At 45.9% G+C, this 16,819-nt stretch overlaps 1 protein-coding gene across 4 annotated transcripts in view; it reads right to left on the reverse strand.

Moving 5' to 3' along the window:
* The window catches only part of BANP (BTG3 associated nuclear protein), a 755,155-nt gene that overhangs the window by 294,495 nt on the left and 443,841 nt on the right, over positions 1-16,819 (reverse strand). For all 4 annotated transcript variants that reach the window (XR_003857728.1, XM_029608652.1, XM_029608651.1 and 1 more), the window contains one exon: positions 12,630-12,760. Coding sequence is in view for 3 of the 4 variants with exons in the window: in XM_029608652.1 (XP_029464512.1) it covers positions 12,630-12,760 (131 nt within the window). In the remaining variant the exon portion in view is untranslated. The remainder of the gene's footprint in view (positions 1-12,629; positions 12,761-16,819) is intronic.

Below are 16,819 nucleotides of genomic sequence, written 5' to 3' on the forward strand. Positions count from 1 at the left end.
CTATATTCATCATGCTGCACTTATCCATGCTAAATTTCATCTGTCATTTGGAAGTCCTATCTTTCTGTCTCGCAAGATCCTCCTGCAATTCATCACAATCTGCTTTAGATTTAAGTACTCTGCATAATTTAGTGTCATCCGCAAATTTGATCATTTCACTCGTCGTACCTCTTTCCAGAACATTTATAAATACATTAAAAAACACTGGTCCAAGTACAGATCCCTGGCGCACTCCACTGTTTACCTTTTTCCAGTGTGAAAACTGACCATTTATTTATTTATTTATTTATTTATTTAACAGTTTTTTTATACCGACCTTCATAGTAAATTACCATATCGGATCGGTTTACAGATTAACAAAAGGGAAAAACAACAATTTAGTCCTACTCTCTGTTTTCTCTCTTTCAACCAACTTGCAATCCACAAAAGACATCACCTCCTATCCCATGACTTTTTAGTTTTCTTAGAAGCCTCTCATGGAGGACTTTGTCAAAAGCCTTCTGAAAATCCAAATACACCACAACTACTGGTTCACCTTTGTCCACATATTTATTCACCCCTTCAAAAAAATGTAGATTTGTGAGGCAAGACTTCCTTTGGGTAAATTCATGCTGGCTGTGTCCCATCAAAACCATATCTATCTAAATGTTTTGTAATTTTATTCTTTATAATAGTTTCCAGAGTCAAGCGGACCATGTGTTTTCCACACTCCATTCCCTTTTCCACCAGTGACGTGTCGTGCTGATACTGAGGAAGCTGCTTGGAGTACTGGCCCATAAAGAGCTGGTAGGAGGCTATGCAAGCATTAAGCATAGCCCCCTGAAACGCTTTTCTCTCAAGAGTGTTACAAGTGCCACCCGCGGCATGGCCCCATCACCTTTCTACAGTGACTCCAGCCTCTGGATCCTCCTCGCTGGCAGCGGTGGGCCATCAGCTGCATCCTCGGGCCTCCCCCGGTGCCTCCGGCTCTGCCACAGTCCCCGGCGTCCCCGGTCCTGCTTCCACTTCTCATCAGGCCTCTCCGTATGGCCTGCAGAGAGACACTGCTATTCGCGCATCACTGATTCTTAAGTAGGAACTGCGGTGGGAACCTAGCCGCGGCCCCGGATGATGACATCAACCTAACCATAGTATTTAAGCTCAGGCACCGCTGCTCCCTAGCGTTGCCTTTGCAACAGGTCTCCTCACTGGTCAAGTACTCGTTGCTTCCTAGATATTAGACACAACCCTGCATTCCTGTTCCTCGTTGTTCCTGGTTCCTGTCTCTTTGTTCCTACCCTGCTTATGCTTCGGATTGACTACATGGACTTTGACTTTGCTTTGCCTGATATTGCCATTGATTATCTCCAGATCCAGACCTCCGCTTCGCCTGACTACGCTACTGCCTGTCTCCAGACCCAGACCTCCGCTTCGCCTGACTACGCTACTGCCTATCTCCAGATCCAGACCTCCGCTTCCCCTGACTACGCCACTGCCTATCTCCAGACCCAGACCTCTGCTTCGTCCGACTACACACTGCCTCTCTCCAGACCCAAAACTTCGCCTTGCTTGACTACGCTTTTGACTATCGCCATGATCAGACCTCAGCTTTGCTTGACTACGCTATTGACCATCTCCGTGATCAGACCTCAGCCTTGCTTGCCACTGCCTTCGGATCACTGCCAGCCCTGACTCAAGCATACATTTGGACGCCTCTTCTGCTTACTCCCTGAACATGGTTTCTTCAGGCTTCGGCCTACTTTTGCTAGAGTGCCCCCTGTCTGCCTTCGTTCCATTGGCGCCTGAGTTTCCAGGACATGTTGGGGAGGTACCCGTAATGGAGAAGGTTTTCATGGGTAATGATTCAGATGGACTGAATCAAATCACGGTGAACCTAGAAGATGTGGTAGGCCTGATTGACAAACTGAAGAGTAGCAAATCACCTGGACCGGATGGTATACACCCCAGAGTTCTGAAGGAACTAAAAAATGAAATTTCAGACCTATTGGTAAAATTTGTAACTTATCATTAAAATCATCCATTGTACCTGAAGACTGGAGGATAGCAAATGTAACCCCAATATTTAAAAAGGGCTCCAGGGGCGATCCGGGAAACTACAGACCGGTTAGCCTGACTTCAGTGCCAGGAAAAATAGTGGAAAATGTTCTAAACATCAAAATCACAGAACATATAGAAAGACATGGTTTAATGGAACAAAGTCAGCATGGCTTTACCCAGGGCAAGTCTTGCCTCACAAATCTGCTTCACTTTTTTGAAGGAGTTAATAAACATGTGGATAAAGGTGAAACAGTAGATATAGTATACTTGGATTTTCAGAAGGCATTTGACAAAGTTCCTCATGAGAGGCTTCTAGGAAAAGTAAAAAGTCATGGGATAGGTGGTGATGTCCTTTCGTGGATTGCAAACTGGCTAAAAGACAGGAAACAGAGAGTAGGATTAAATGGACAATTTTCTCAGTGGAAGGAAGTGGACAGTGGAGTGCCTCAGGGATCTGTATTGGGACCCTTACTTTTCAATATATTTATAAATGATCTGGAAAGAAATACGACGAGTGAGATAATCAAATTCGCACATGACACAAAATTGTTCAGAGTAGTTAAATCACAAGCAGATTGTGATAAACTGCAGGAAGACCTTGTGAGACTGGAAAATTGGGCATCCAAATGGCAGATGAAATTTAATGTGGATAAGTGCAAGGTGATGCATATAGGGAAAAATAACCCATGCTATAATTACACAATGTTGGGTTCCATATTAGGTGCTACAACCCAAGAAAGAGATCTAGGTGTCATAGTGGATAACACATTGAAATCGTCGGTTCAGTGTGCTGCGGCAGTCAAAAAAGCAAACAGAATGTTGGGAATTATTAGAAAGGGAATGTGAATAAAATGGAAAATGTCATAATGCCTCTGTATCGCTCCATGGTAAGACTGCACCTTGAATACTGTGTACAATTCTGGTCGCCGCATCTTAAAAAAGATATAATTGCGATGGAGAAGGTACAGAGAACGGCTACCAAAATGATAAGGGGAATGGAACAACTCCCCTATGAGGAAAGACTAAAGAGGTTAGGACTTTTCAGCTTGGAGAAGAGACGACTGAGGGGGGATATGATAGAGATGTTTAAAATCATGAGAGGTCTAGAACGGGTAGATGTGAATCGGTTATTTACTCTTTCGGATAGTAGAAAGACTAGGGGGCACTCCATGAAGTTAGCATGGGGCACATATAAAACTAATTGGAGAAAGTTCTTTTTTACTCAACGCACAATTAAACTCTGGAATTTGTTACCAGAGGATGTGGTTAGTGCAGTTAGTATAGCTGTGTTTAAAAAAGGATTGGATAAGTTCTTGGAGGAGAAGTCCATTACCTGCTATTAAGTTCACTTAGAGAATAGCCACTGCCATTAGCAATGGTAACATGGAATAGACTTAGTTTTTGGGTACTTGCCAGGTTCTTATGGCCTGGATTGGCCACTGTTGGAAACAGGATGCTGGGCTTGATGGACCCTTGGACTGACCCAGTATGGCATTTTCTTATATTCTTATTACCCAGACCGAAGTAAGACTGTACCATCTCTCATCTGCTGTCTCTGGGCTGAACCAACTCCTACTGCAACCTTATACCGAGGCCCACCTAAGTCCTGCCGGTTCTGGTACCCAAAGGCTCAACCCGCGGGAAATGAGGGCTGGTACTGCTGAAGCTCCAGCGGCCTCTGCCTATCAGCCCACTCCATCTGCCGACAGTGGGGTCCCGTAGGTCCTTACCTACAGGTTGCGTCAACCCCACCTCAGCCCAAGGGTGCACCTCCAACGCAACAGGTTGCAAAGGCCATGGACTCGGTGGAGCCACGTGCCCTCCAGGCCATTCCAGGCATGGCATCCAAGGTACAAGAACAGCAGCAGTTTCTTTAGGCATTGGCTTCCTCCATGGACCGTCTTCACACCCGGCTTGATGCCCTCACCAGTAATTCGGTTTCTATACCGGCTCCTCCTCATCCACAGCCATCACCATCGATTCCTCGAGCCTTGCTGGCCCTACCAGCGCCCCCATGCTTCAACGGTGACTCCAGACTCTGCAGAGGGTTCATTAACCAATGCTATATGCAATTTGCTCTGCAGCCCTCCATCTTCCAGGACGAATTCACTAAAGTCACCTTCATCCTATCTCGTCTTGAAGAGAAGGCGCTGGCTTGGGCTTCCCTCCTGTGGGAACGCTCGGACTCCCTCCTAAGGGAGTTGTCTCAGTTCGTGGCTGTGTTTCAATGGACTTTCGATGATCCCGAGCGGCATGCCTTGACAAGCACCAGCTTATTACATCTTCGTCAAGGTCAAAAAAGTCTCTTCGACTATACCATCGAGTTTTGGACTTTGGCTTACGAACTCGCCTGGCAGGAGGACTGCCTACGAGCTATCTACCTGGATGGACTTTCCTCACAGCTGAAGGATGAGCTGGCTGCAAGGGAGCTCCCTTCCTCTCTCGAGGACCTTATAGACTTGACAGGCCGAATCGATCACCATCTCCAATAGCATCACTGGGAGAGTCAGATGCCCAAGAAGCCCTCTCGGGTTCGATCCCATTTGCCACCGACCACCAGCCCTGCCTCGAGCAGGGTCACTACTGTGACTAAGACGGAAGAGCCCATACAGTTAGGTCGTGGGTGGCTGACAACGGAAGAACGCCTCCGGCGGAGACAAACCGGTCTGTGTCTGTATTGCGGAGCACCTGGCCATCATCCTGTCCGACCGGGAAACTTCCCACCTCAGTTCAGTAGGGGTCCTGAACTTGGTCACGACCTCTCTGACCTCTCAATTATCTGTACCGGTCACCTTGATCTGGGATTTTCGGTCCTTTCCAGTTCTTGCTCTGGTGGATTCCGGAGCAGGAGGTAATTTCATTCTCAAGGATCTCGTCCAGCTCCTGGGTATAAACACAAGCTCGCCAGAGACCGCCTTGTGTATAGCACCTATTTATGGAGAGCCATTACCTGGCCGAATCTTCCTTACCACGGAACCAGTCCAGCTGCGCACTGGCACTCTACTTACAGAAGAACTTGAATTGTTAGTATTGAAGAAATCCATCCATCTGGTAGTCCTCGGACTCCCCTGGCTACAAAAGCACTCTCCCCAATTTACTTGGGGCTCGTCGCAACTGGTGAAGTGGGGTCCCGCCTACCACCAGTCCTATTTTCAGAAAGTGGTACCGCCATCCGTGGTTCCTTTGGCTGCCACTTCTTCTGGTATACTCACTCCTTATGCAGATTTCGAAGATGTATTTTCCATGCAAAAAGCAGACCTTCTTCCGTCTCTTCGGAGGTTCGATTGTCCTATTGATCTTCTTCCAGGGACCACGCATCTTCTTCCAGTGCATCCCCGAGGTTGCACCTACCCTCTGTCTCTACCCTAGACATAAGCTATGACGGAGTACATCCAAGAAAACTTTGCGAAGGGATTCATCTGCCCCTCAACCTCTCCTGCTGGGGCGGGATTCTTTTTTGTGACCAAGAAAGCTGGGTCACTTAGGCCGTGTATTGACTATCATGGCCTAAACGCCATCACCCGCAAAGACAAATATCCTCTGCCACTGATCTCAGAATTATTGGATCATCTACAGGGAGCATCTATATTATCAAAATTGGACCTACGTGGAGCGTATAACTTGGTACGGATCCGTCCTGACGACATTTGGAAGACTGCTTTTAATACCCGGGACAGGCATTACGAATACCTAGTGATGCCTTTCGGCCTCTGTAATGCGCCCGCAGTTTCCAATGAATGATGAACGAAATTTTCAGAGATTTGCTGTACACCAAGGTTGTGGCCTACTTGGAAGATATTCTTGTCTTTTCTAAAGACCTGGCCACACTTCGCACTGATGTCCGTACCGTCCTCCAACACCTTCGCGAGAATCACTTGTTTGCAAAATTGGACAAATGCTTGTTCGAGAAATCCAGCCTGCCTTTCCTCAGATATATTATCTCCCAACAAGGATTTTCTATGGACCCTGCTAAATTGAAAGGAATCCAGGATTGGCTGCAGCCCGTGGGTCTTAAAGCCCTCCAGTGCTTCCTGGGATTTCTAAACTACTATTGTCATTTCATCCCACATTATTCCACTCTGGATGCTCCTTTGACAGCCCTAACTCGTAAGGGCCAAGATACTCGAAATTGGACTCTGGAAGCCGTCGCAGCCTTCCACCGCCTTAAAGAAGCCTTCCAGGCGGGGTCTTGCCTACATCACCCAGACCCGAACCGCCCATTTCAAGTGGAAGTGGATGCCTCCGCTATTGGGGCTGGGGTGGTCCTGAGTCAACGCACTGCTTCCGGTATTACAGTCCCATGTTCATTCTACTCCAGCAAACTCTCATCTGCAAAGCAGAACTACAGTATAGGAGATTGCGAGTTACTTGCCATAAAATTGGCCCTTGTGGAATGGCGCCTGTGGCTAGAGGGTGCACAACATAAGTTCATTGTGTTCATCGATCATAAGAACCTGGAACATCTGAGCCATGCCCAGCGTCTCAACGCCGTCAAGCCTGATGGGCTCTGTTCTTTTCCAGGTTCAATTCCGAGCTCCGTTACCATCCAGCCAATAAAAACCTCCGGGCAGATGCCCTATCACGCTCTTTCGAGCCTGAAGACACTCCGGAAGAACCCAGCCATATTATAGACCCAGTTTGTATCTGTTTGTCTGCTACTCACCCAGTCCCTGCTGGGAAGACTGTCGTGCCCAGACGACTCTGAGAAAGAGTCCTCCGTTGGGCGCATGATTCTAAGTTTGCCGGTCACCCAGGATGAACACGACCCTTGGCACTACTCCAGCGGTTCTTCTGGTGGCCTACTATGGTCTCTGATGCTAAAGCATATGTCGAATCCTGTAACACATGTGCACAGCAAAAGCCTCCGGTTGGTCAACCTTGGGGTCTCCTGCAACCACTTCCAGCTCCCGAGGAACCATGGACACACCTGTCTATGGATTTCATCATGAATTTACCTCCATCTAAGGGTCATACCGTGATATGGGTAACCATAGACTGATTTTCAAAAATGGCCCATTTTGTCCCTCTACCGGGACTACCATCTGCTCCAGAATTGTCACGCCTGTTTTTCAACCACATCTTCAGGTTGCATGGCCTACCCAAGGTCATTGTCTCTGATAGAGGGCCACAGTTCGTTGCTAGATATTGGCGCACTCTTTGCCGAAAATTTGGTATTAATATCAGTTTAACAACTGCTTATCACCCCCAAGCCAACGGACAAGCCAAGCGAATGAATCGCTTTTTGAAGGCCTTCCTGCGTGCCTACATCAACGACCGCCAAGACAATTGGTCCGAACTTTTATCTTGGGCGGAGTTTTCTTACAACTCCCACATCGCCACTGCTACAGGCACATCACTGTTCTCTGTCTATGGAAAACAATCACGACCTCCGCTGCCTATACCTTTGTCAGTGCTGTCCCCTGCAGCGCAGGCTACTGCGGATGCCCTCAAGACTTTATGGGAACAGACGAATCTTCACTTATATCAAGCCACTTCTCAGGCCAAGAGAACTGCTGACAGTCACCGATGCTCGGCTCACGGGAATGACGGCTACTGCCTGGAGATAATACCCTTATTCAATAAACACTCACACAGTTAATGCGACTCCAACAATGCTCTAAGCTTCAACGGCAAGAGGAAATGTGGAAAAAAGGATTTGCATTCACAAAAAAGTGGGGAGTAGCTTGCTTGTTACGGCGGTTACTACCCCAAACCAAATAAGCCTGATACTTCACTTTTAATACATATCCAGCATAGCTTTCTGCTTCAACGGCAGGGGAGAGACCGATACTTCACGCATATCCAGCATAGCTCTCTGCTTCAATGGCAGGGGGAATGAAGAAAAGTGGATCTATATCCAGACAACAACCAACAAGGACTGAATTACATAGTCTGAGTAAACAAAGGCATGGGTGTAGCTTGCTTATTGCGGTGGTTACTACCCTTACCTAAGCTAGATATTCATTTAGATGCAGTTCCAACACTGCTCTCTACATTAATGGTGGGGGTGGAAGGGAAATAGAACCAAAAGGTTACTAAGAGCCAAGACTAACAGAAGTATGAGAAAAAAAGTGCAAAGCTTACTGGGCAGACTGGATGGGCCATTTGGTCTTCTTCTGCCGTCGTTTCTATGTTCCCTGAATTCCTTCCTGGCCAGAAAGTCTGGTTAAGTACTCAGTATATTCGACTTAGAACACCTTCTCACAGGTTCGCTCCAAGGAATATTGGACCAGTTACATACCAGCTTCGGCTGCCACCTACGCTGGGAATACATAATACATTTCACGTATCTCTTTTAAAACCTGTGGTCCTATCCTGGCCTGCCCGAAAGGCTCCTGAACCACCTCCACTCATGGCTGAAACTGATACGATGTACAAGGTACATGAGGTCCTCGACATCTGCTGTAGGGGCCGCCGGTGGGAATACCTCCTTTCTTGGGAGGGTTATGGACCCGAAGAAAATTCTTGGGAACCAGCTCAGAACAACCTGGACAAAACCCTCCTCCTGAACTTTCACCATGCCCATCCAGGCAAACTCCGAACTCCAAGAGGGGGGCATAAAGGGGGGTACTGTTACACATGCTGTCCGCGGCAGACCCGCGGCACGGCCCCCCTCACCTTTCTACAGTGACTCCACCCTCTAGTTCCTCTGGGCCATCAGCTGCGTCCTCGGGCCTCCCCTGGTGCCTCCAGCTCTGCCACAGTCCCCGGCGTCCCCGGTCCTGCTTCCACTTCTTGTCGGGCCTCTCCGCATGGCCAGTGGAGAGACGCCGCTACTCGCACCACACCCCTCCCTAGGCGCATGCGTGCACATCATTGACTCTTAAGTAGGGACCGCGACAGGAACCTAGCCGTGGCCCCGGATGATGACGTCAACCTAACCATAGTATTTAAGCTCAGGCACCGCTCCCTAGCGTTGCCTTTGCAACAGGTCTCCTCGCTGGTCGAGTACTCGTTGCTTCCTAGAGATTCGTCTCAACCCTGCATTCCTGTTCCTCATTGTTCCTGGTTCCTATCTCTTTGTTCCTACCTTGCTTATGCTTCGGATTGACTACATGGACTTTGACTTTGCTTTGCCTGATGTTGCCATTGATTATCTCCAGACTCAAACCTCCGCTTCGCCTGACTACGCTACTGCCTATCTCCAGACCCAGACCTCCGATTCGCCTGACTACGCTACTGCCTATCTCCAGACTCAGACCTCTGCTTCGTCCGACTATGCATTGCCTATTTCCAGACCCAGACCTCTGCTTCGTCCAACTATGCATTGCCTATCTCCAGACCCAGAACTTTGGCTTGCTTGACTACGCTATTGACTATCTCCGTGATCAGACCTCAGCTTTGCTTGACAATAATATTGACCGCTCCGTGATCAGACCTCAGCCTTGTATGTCACTGCCTTCAGATCGCCGCCAGCCCTGACTCAAGCCTACATTTGGACGCCTCTTCTGCTTACTCCCTGGACATGGTTTCTTCAGGCTTCGGCCTACTTTTGCTCGAGCACCCCCATCTGCCTTCGTTCCATTGACGCCTGAGTTTCCAGGACATTACCCAGTCCAGAGTAAAACTGTACCATCTCTCATCTGCTGTCTCTGGGCTAAACCAACTCCTACTGCAACTATATACAGAGGCCCACCTAAGTCCTGTCGGCCCCAGCACACAAAGGCTCAACCCGCAGGAATGAGGGCTGGTATAGGTAAAGCTCCAGCAGCCTCTGCCTATCAGCCCAATCCACCTGCCGACAGTGGGGACCCGTAGGACCTTATCTATGGGTTACGTCAACCCCACCTCGGCCCAAGGGTCCACCTCCGATGCAACAAAAGAGTGTCCAGGGTTCTAAACTCTTTCCCCTGGGGCACTGAGATACCGGTCCTAGACTTCTTGGCTTTTTTGAGAATGGATTTGACCACGACACATTGGTGTGGTAGCTGTCTTTTTCAGTCTTTTGATGAGATAAATAAATTGCGTCCACATTCTTATTTACAAAAGCTACAGAGAGGGGGTTCTCTCACATCCTTATCTGTACCTGCTGAAATATGTCATGAACAGGGACTGCCATGAATTTCTTAGGGGACTCCACGAACTGGAGGATGTCCAGCATCTTGTTTCTAGTCTCATTCTCAATCAGCAAAGTAAAAGGGATTGCCTACATCTTCCTTCTAACGAAACCCGTGAAGGGGTGGTCCTCAAGTGGGGGACTTTCTTTTCTGGGAAGAAGAAGAAGAAGAAGAGTCAGAGGGGCGACTTATTGATCCCTCCTCTTTAGAAATATCTGTAGATCTATAGCTATACCTCCTGGAAAATTCAGAATCAGACCCCCGACTGGTAGGCTGGAGTTGTAGATGTGGACTGTGTCCATAACACAGACAAGGCCTCAGAGGGGGGAACACTAGTCTGGGTCTAGAACCCAAGGAACTCTGGCGCCTCAAAGAATCTTCTTCTGACAAGCTGGAGATCTCCATCGGGCAGCTGATATAGACTCCAGTTCCCCTTCGGGAACTGGAATTGGCACCTGCAAAGACATCAATGCAAGGCCACTGGGCAGCTGAAGGAACTCAAACAGTAGGTTGACTTGTCCAAGGCCTGCTAGAACTTTTTTTCCAACTCTCCTCAAAAATTGCAGATGTCAACACCGACTGGGAGGCAGGAGTGGTGGCCACATCTTCCTGGTAACCGAGAGGTATATCAAGTTACTGACACCTGGACCTCTGGAGACTGATGTGGTTCCTGGGCCATCAGTAAGGATGAGTTCTTCTCTCCACAGGACTGCTTTGGGAGGTTCTCAGCTACTGCCTACGCCCTTGTTCCCAGCATTTGCATCAACAGAGACCAATGCAGGTGATCTTAATCTTCACTTGATATCAGTGTCAAAGTGGCGGACCCCCATTGTCTTCTCTGGTTGGGAACAGCTAGGCGAGGGCCGACCCTTGGGTCCCTATAGACACCCATTGTCGAGAAAGAGAATTATTCCCTCAATGCAGCTGCATCATCCTTATCTGGTGCAGCTCTGAGGGCCCTCAATGTTGATGCCTCTGATGTTAATGCATCAGTTTTCCAGTACTCAAAATGTTTTTCCATGAGTTTCAGTCAGGACTATGACTCCCTTGAAGTTATGGTTGTGCACAGGTGACATCTCCCAACATCGTGCAATGCCCCCAGGCACAGAATACATCTATCATGGGGATTCGTGATAGATATGACCCTAGTGCATCGAGGGCATTGCTGAAAACTGTTCAACATGGCCGACCAGAAAACAAGATAGGCAAAGTTGAACTTGATGGCAGTGGAAAATCGATGCCTACTGGGCACCGATGAAGCACCAACCTCCCAGAGATGGAAAGGAAACATTAAAAAATGACCAAAAAAACAGAACTACTGGAAGACGAAACAAGACTGTGGGGCCCTGCAACCGATGATCCTGCAAAGCTACTCAAACACAAAGAGAATTAGAAGCAGGAGAATAAGAAACTGCAACTGATGGGCTCCGCAGAAAATAAGATATTGAAGGGCCCCCACATGGACGCATGCTCAATGAGGCATAGTCAAAGTTCTAGAAACTTTAACATAAAAATCTGGGCCAGGCTTCATCAAATGATGTCATCCCACATGTGAGAACTGACATCCTGCTTGCAGGAGAGTAAGGAGGAGGAGGAGTGGGTGTTGTATCAGTGCAAGGATTGGTGGGAGGGAAGCAGGTTGGATGTAGGTTTAGTACCACAGAAGATAGAAAGGAGGAGAGCTTCACGGAAGAACAGAATGGGAGGGAAGAAAAGTATGTGGTGTGTCAGTGTAGTGGAATGGTAGGTGAGATAAGCAGTATGTTAGTAGGTGTGAGGGAGCAAGAGTGAATGGAGCTTCAGATTAAGGGGTAGAGAGGAAGCAGTAGGTTGTGCTTCAGTGTGGGAGTTGGGTAGGGTTTCAATTTGTGGACATTTAGGAAGCATCACTGCAAGAATATTAGGGGTGTAGAGAGAAGAGGGAAGGAAAGGATGGGTGGTGCTTTAGTACTGGTTTGGAGGAGGTGGGGGTGGTGCTTTAGTGTGGCAGGGAGGTCAGTGGTGGCAGGGAAGGAAGAAGCAGGGCAGAAGAATGCTATGTACATTTGAAATACTATAAAAATGATAGTAAGAGGAGGAGGATTATCTCTTCCATTCCACTGCCAATTTTCTGTCTCCATCCCTGTCTACTGGTAAATAGAGAAGTGTATTCGCCCTCCACAAATGCTCAGAGCTTACTGGAGTCAGACACAGGTGTGTTGGTATATAATGCTTCAAGGCTTTACCTTCAGGATGCTAACAAAGAGGATTCGTTTTTAAAAGTTTGAAAAGAATGAAGGACAATATGTGAATATAAACTAGAAGATGGGTTATTAATTAATCAAGGAAGTAACCAGGTTTCATGTATGAAAACCATATTGCTGATTATTTACAATGCCCATGTATTTTAATAAGAAAAATACAAACAACACAACCTACGAATAAATTCAATTGTTTCAGAGCACAGAAAACACTGGAACTGATCAATGGAAACTGAAAGGCAGTGTATTTTGCCTTTTCACATAGAAAAAGATGAAAGAAGATATGAGCACATACTACTTGGACTTGTCCGTCTTCTCCGATTTGATGGATCTGGACCTGTTGAGCGTTGGCCAGTGCGTAGTGCAGTGCCTGAGGCTGGGTCTGCTGGAGCTCATTAGACGCCGACACTGTGCTCTGAACACACTCTGAAACACATGGACAGAGTCCTGCATTATTGTATGTGAACACTATCATGCCAAATGTCTAGCAACAAAGAACTTGTCATACTGTGGAACAGAAATCCTTAGTCCAGGTTAGCTGTTTAAATATGCTTTAGCATTAATATTACAAAGTCGTTTACTGATTAAACAAAGGGCTTTATGAAACAGCCATATATTTTCAGTTTCTTTTGTTCAAGGAATATAAAATAATGTTCATATTATTGCTAAGGCATTCTCTTTCTTTCGGTTTCTTATGTTGTAGAAGTTTATTATATTTTTAACATACTCAGTTTTCAAATTATTTTCTCCCTTTCTTCTTCCCCACTCTTCATATTTTGTCCTAGTGATAACTCTTTAATAAAATAAATATTCAGCTTAAGTTGCATTAAGTCAACCTAATTCTGCTGTAATGACTTCATGATGCATGGCATTTTGTTACCTCATCAAGTAAGATTTCTGACCAACTTTTTTCTCCAACAATAATTTACTGCAAATTATTTGCTATTAAAATGAATGAAACATTCTGAAAGTTTAAGCATCTTTTCTCTGAAAACCTGAAGCCTGCATTTAACTTTTTATTCTCAGCATTTTTTATTCTCAGCATATGCAAGTCAGCTAGGTTGAAATACTCTCCATAAGTACAGAGAGAGCCATACAATCATAAGAGGAAGAAATTACTTTTAGACTAAAAGTTATTCATGTCATGATTTCTGGGCTTACCGTCAGGTACTGCATGCCCAGCTGCCTTCTCATCTACTATAGGAGGGTGTAACTCCTGGATTAGCTGTGCAGGGGGCTGGATCAGCAAGGGGGATGGGGGAAGGAAAGAAATAGGTTTGTGGTACATATAGAGTACTGAATTAAAAAAAATAAAATACCATTTGTTTTAAATGCTATTTTCTTTTATAGGTGCAGTGCGCTCTATTTTGGTGCTAAACACCCAGTGGAGCCATTTCTACATACTAGAACTTTAGAGTCAGCTAGCATGAAAGACTTCCTAAAACTGCACAAAGTAACTTTGTCCTCTAGGTCAAGATTTCCAATGGGATTTATGATCACATGGTTAGACATGTGTCCCATTTAAAGTCAGATAGAATACTACCCAGCATAACTTATTCCTGGATATGTACAAGAGCCAGAGAGCACAAGCACAATTAATCATGGCAAATTGTGCTATGTCCCCACTCAGAAGGCACATGAACAAAATGAGAAGCCTGGGAGTGAGTTCCAAGGTGGTAGAATAGATTACAAACGGGTTGACTGACAGATGACAGCAAGTGGTGGTGAATGAAACCTATTCTGAGAAGAGAAGATTGATACGTGGAGTGCCTCAAGGATTGGTTCTGGGGCCGATTTTGTTCAATATCTTTGTGAGCAACATAGCAGAAAGTTTAGAAGGAAAGGTTTATCTTTTTGCAGATCACTAAGATTTGCAAGAATGAACATGCCTGAAGGAGTGGAGAGCATGAAAAGTGATCTAAGAAAGCTTGAGAGTGGTCAAAAGTTTGGCAGTTGGATTCAGTACCAACAAGAAATGCTTTTGGGGTATAGAAATGCAAAGGAGCTGTACATGATGGGAGGTGAGATGCATAGACCAGGAAAGAGTCCTTGGGGGTGATGGTGTTGGATGATCTGAAAGCAGCAAAGCAATGTAACAAGGGTGGCTAAGACCAAAACAATGCTGACTACACAGAGAGAGGAATAACCAGCAGGAAAAAGGAGGTGGTGATGCCCCTGTACAGGTCCTTGGCGAGGCCTCATCTGGAGAACCGTGTTCCATTCTGGAGACCGTATCTTAAAAAGAATAGAGTCAGGATCTCAGAGGTCCAATGAAAGGCAACCAAAATGGTACGGGGTCTGCATCAAAAGCCATATGCGACCTAAATATGTATACCCTGGAAATACCATCAGTAAAACTAGCACACTTGGAATTGACATGTAAACGCGCTTTTTCAATTACCGGCCCTACCCTCTGGAATGCTATTCCAGAAGAAATTCGCTTAATGGCAAATATTAAAGAATTCAAAAAGGCACCATATATTTTTACCATAGCTTATAATATCACTTAACAAATCTCTATCATAAGTGTTATTAGCCTCAATAGCAATATTAGCAAATTGACTGCTATATGTTTTTTAGTGTCTTGAAGAGTAATATTATGTTTTTTAGTGCTTATGAAGTGTAATTTTTAATAATGTATATTGTTCTGTTTATATTGTTCACTTTTTAATTATGTATGTTTTTATTTTTGTAAACCGTTTAGCCAGTCAGGTCTCTGCCCAGTTTTGCGGTATATAAATCCTTTAAATAAATAAAAAATAAATAAAATAAAAATAAAGAGAAGGGACAGGGTGATATGATGCAGTCATTTAAATACTTGAAGTGTATTAATGATGCATGGGAATAAAGCCTTTTCCAAAGGAAAAGAGCTGTAGAACTAGGGGACATAAGAAGAAGCTTCAAAGGGGGAGACTCAGGAACAACCGGGCGCGCCATCACCCGACCCGGGGGCTGGTCCGGAGGCCTCGACCACACCCCCGGGCTGGTGCCACGCCCCCGGGCCCGCCCCCGAAAAGCTCCATCACGCCCCCGAAATGCCGCGTCATTTAGGGAACGCCCCCGACGTTCCCTGACAGTCCCCTTTTACAAAGCCCTGGAACTTACGTGCGTCCCGGGGCTCTGTGCGCACCGGCGGCCTATGCAAAATAGGCGTGCCGGCGCATGAGGGCCCTGCGCGCGTAAATCCGGCCAGATTTATGCGTGCAGGGCATTTAAAATCCGGCCCACAATGCATATGCTGTTTGAATATGGCCAGTGACACATGTTCCCCAATGTATAACTTCCCTCTTAAACCAAAAAAGAATACAATTAGGGCCTGATTTTAAAAAGCATTTACTCGAGTAAAAACCAGGTTTACTGGAGTAAATTCACTTTACTTGAGTAAGTGGGTTTTGAAAATTGCTACAATATATGCCATTGACTTGTCTATAGGATTTACTCACATAAGTGCACTTTACTTGAGTAAATGGCTTTTGAAAATTGCTACAATAGTAGCTACATTTACGCATGTAACTCCTTTTGAAAATTACCCCCTTAGCGTCTGCACCATTACTGATATTTAATTTACCTGCTAGCCGTGCCAGAAATTCCCACAAAAGATGGTTTGACTGAACACAGAGCTGAATTAAAGCCAACTGATACCCTAAGCACAGCCCAATAATGGTGCCCCTCAGCCCTTCCATTGCTTAATTGACAAGAAATTAAGACTCAATAAGTGCTAAAGGTGGAACAAGAGATTAAAAATTCAGTTTTCTTCCAGGTCATCCCCCAGACCAGACCTCACTACTATATTAAATATGATTTTTAAAAAAATCTTATTTAACACTAAATAGTAAACAATATAAGAAAATTATTTATTTATAACTAGGGGGCAACAGAAAAAATGCAATTTTTCAGCACTCTGAGGTGCCCCTTTCCCTTGGTGCCCTAGGCATGTGCTTATTTTGCTTAATGGTGAGGCCAGCCCAGTGGTCATGTGGAGGCACCTAGGCTTGAGTCCCAGCTGAGGTCTCCGTTCCCCAGATTGGTCAGGGGGCTGCCACATAGGGAGTCATATTGGCTGCAACTGGTGACACTTGGTGGCCAGATTTGGGTCCATGATTGCAGTTTTCTGGAGAAAGTGGACTGACTAATCTAAGTTAGAAGGGAATATAAAATAGTGAAAAAATCCACGGCTAGTTGTGAATGGCTTCAGACCCCAGCCCTGGTTCCATGTGACCTGGAAACCCAAATGAGCAGGAACAATCTGCTAGATCCAAAGGAAAAGAAAGAAAGAAAAAAAAATCAGTATGTGAGGCTAGTGCAGGAAATCAGCATACTGTCGAAGGTGATAGAGTAGAAAAGTACACAGGCAATGAATGCCTTTTCCAAGCACGTCATCATTCTTATGTATACCAGACTAAAGGTGAATGATGGGCTATGGCATCTGCTCCATGTAGAAATTTAAATGTAATTTGAAGTACATTTCCTGTAACACTACATTTG

Source organism: Rhinatrema bivittatum, chromosome 7, assembly GCF_901001135.1.
Source record: "Rhinatrema bivittatum chromosome 7, aRhiBiv1.1, whole genome shotgun sequence".
NCBI classification, from domain to species: domain Eukaryota; kingdom Metazoa; phylum Chordata; class Amphibia; order Gymnophiona; family Rhinatrematidae; genus Rhinatrema; species Rhinatrema bivittatum.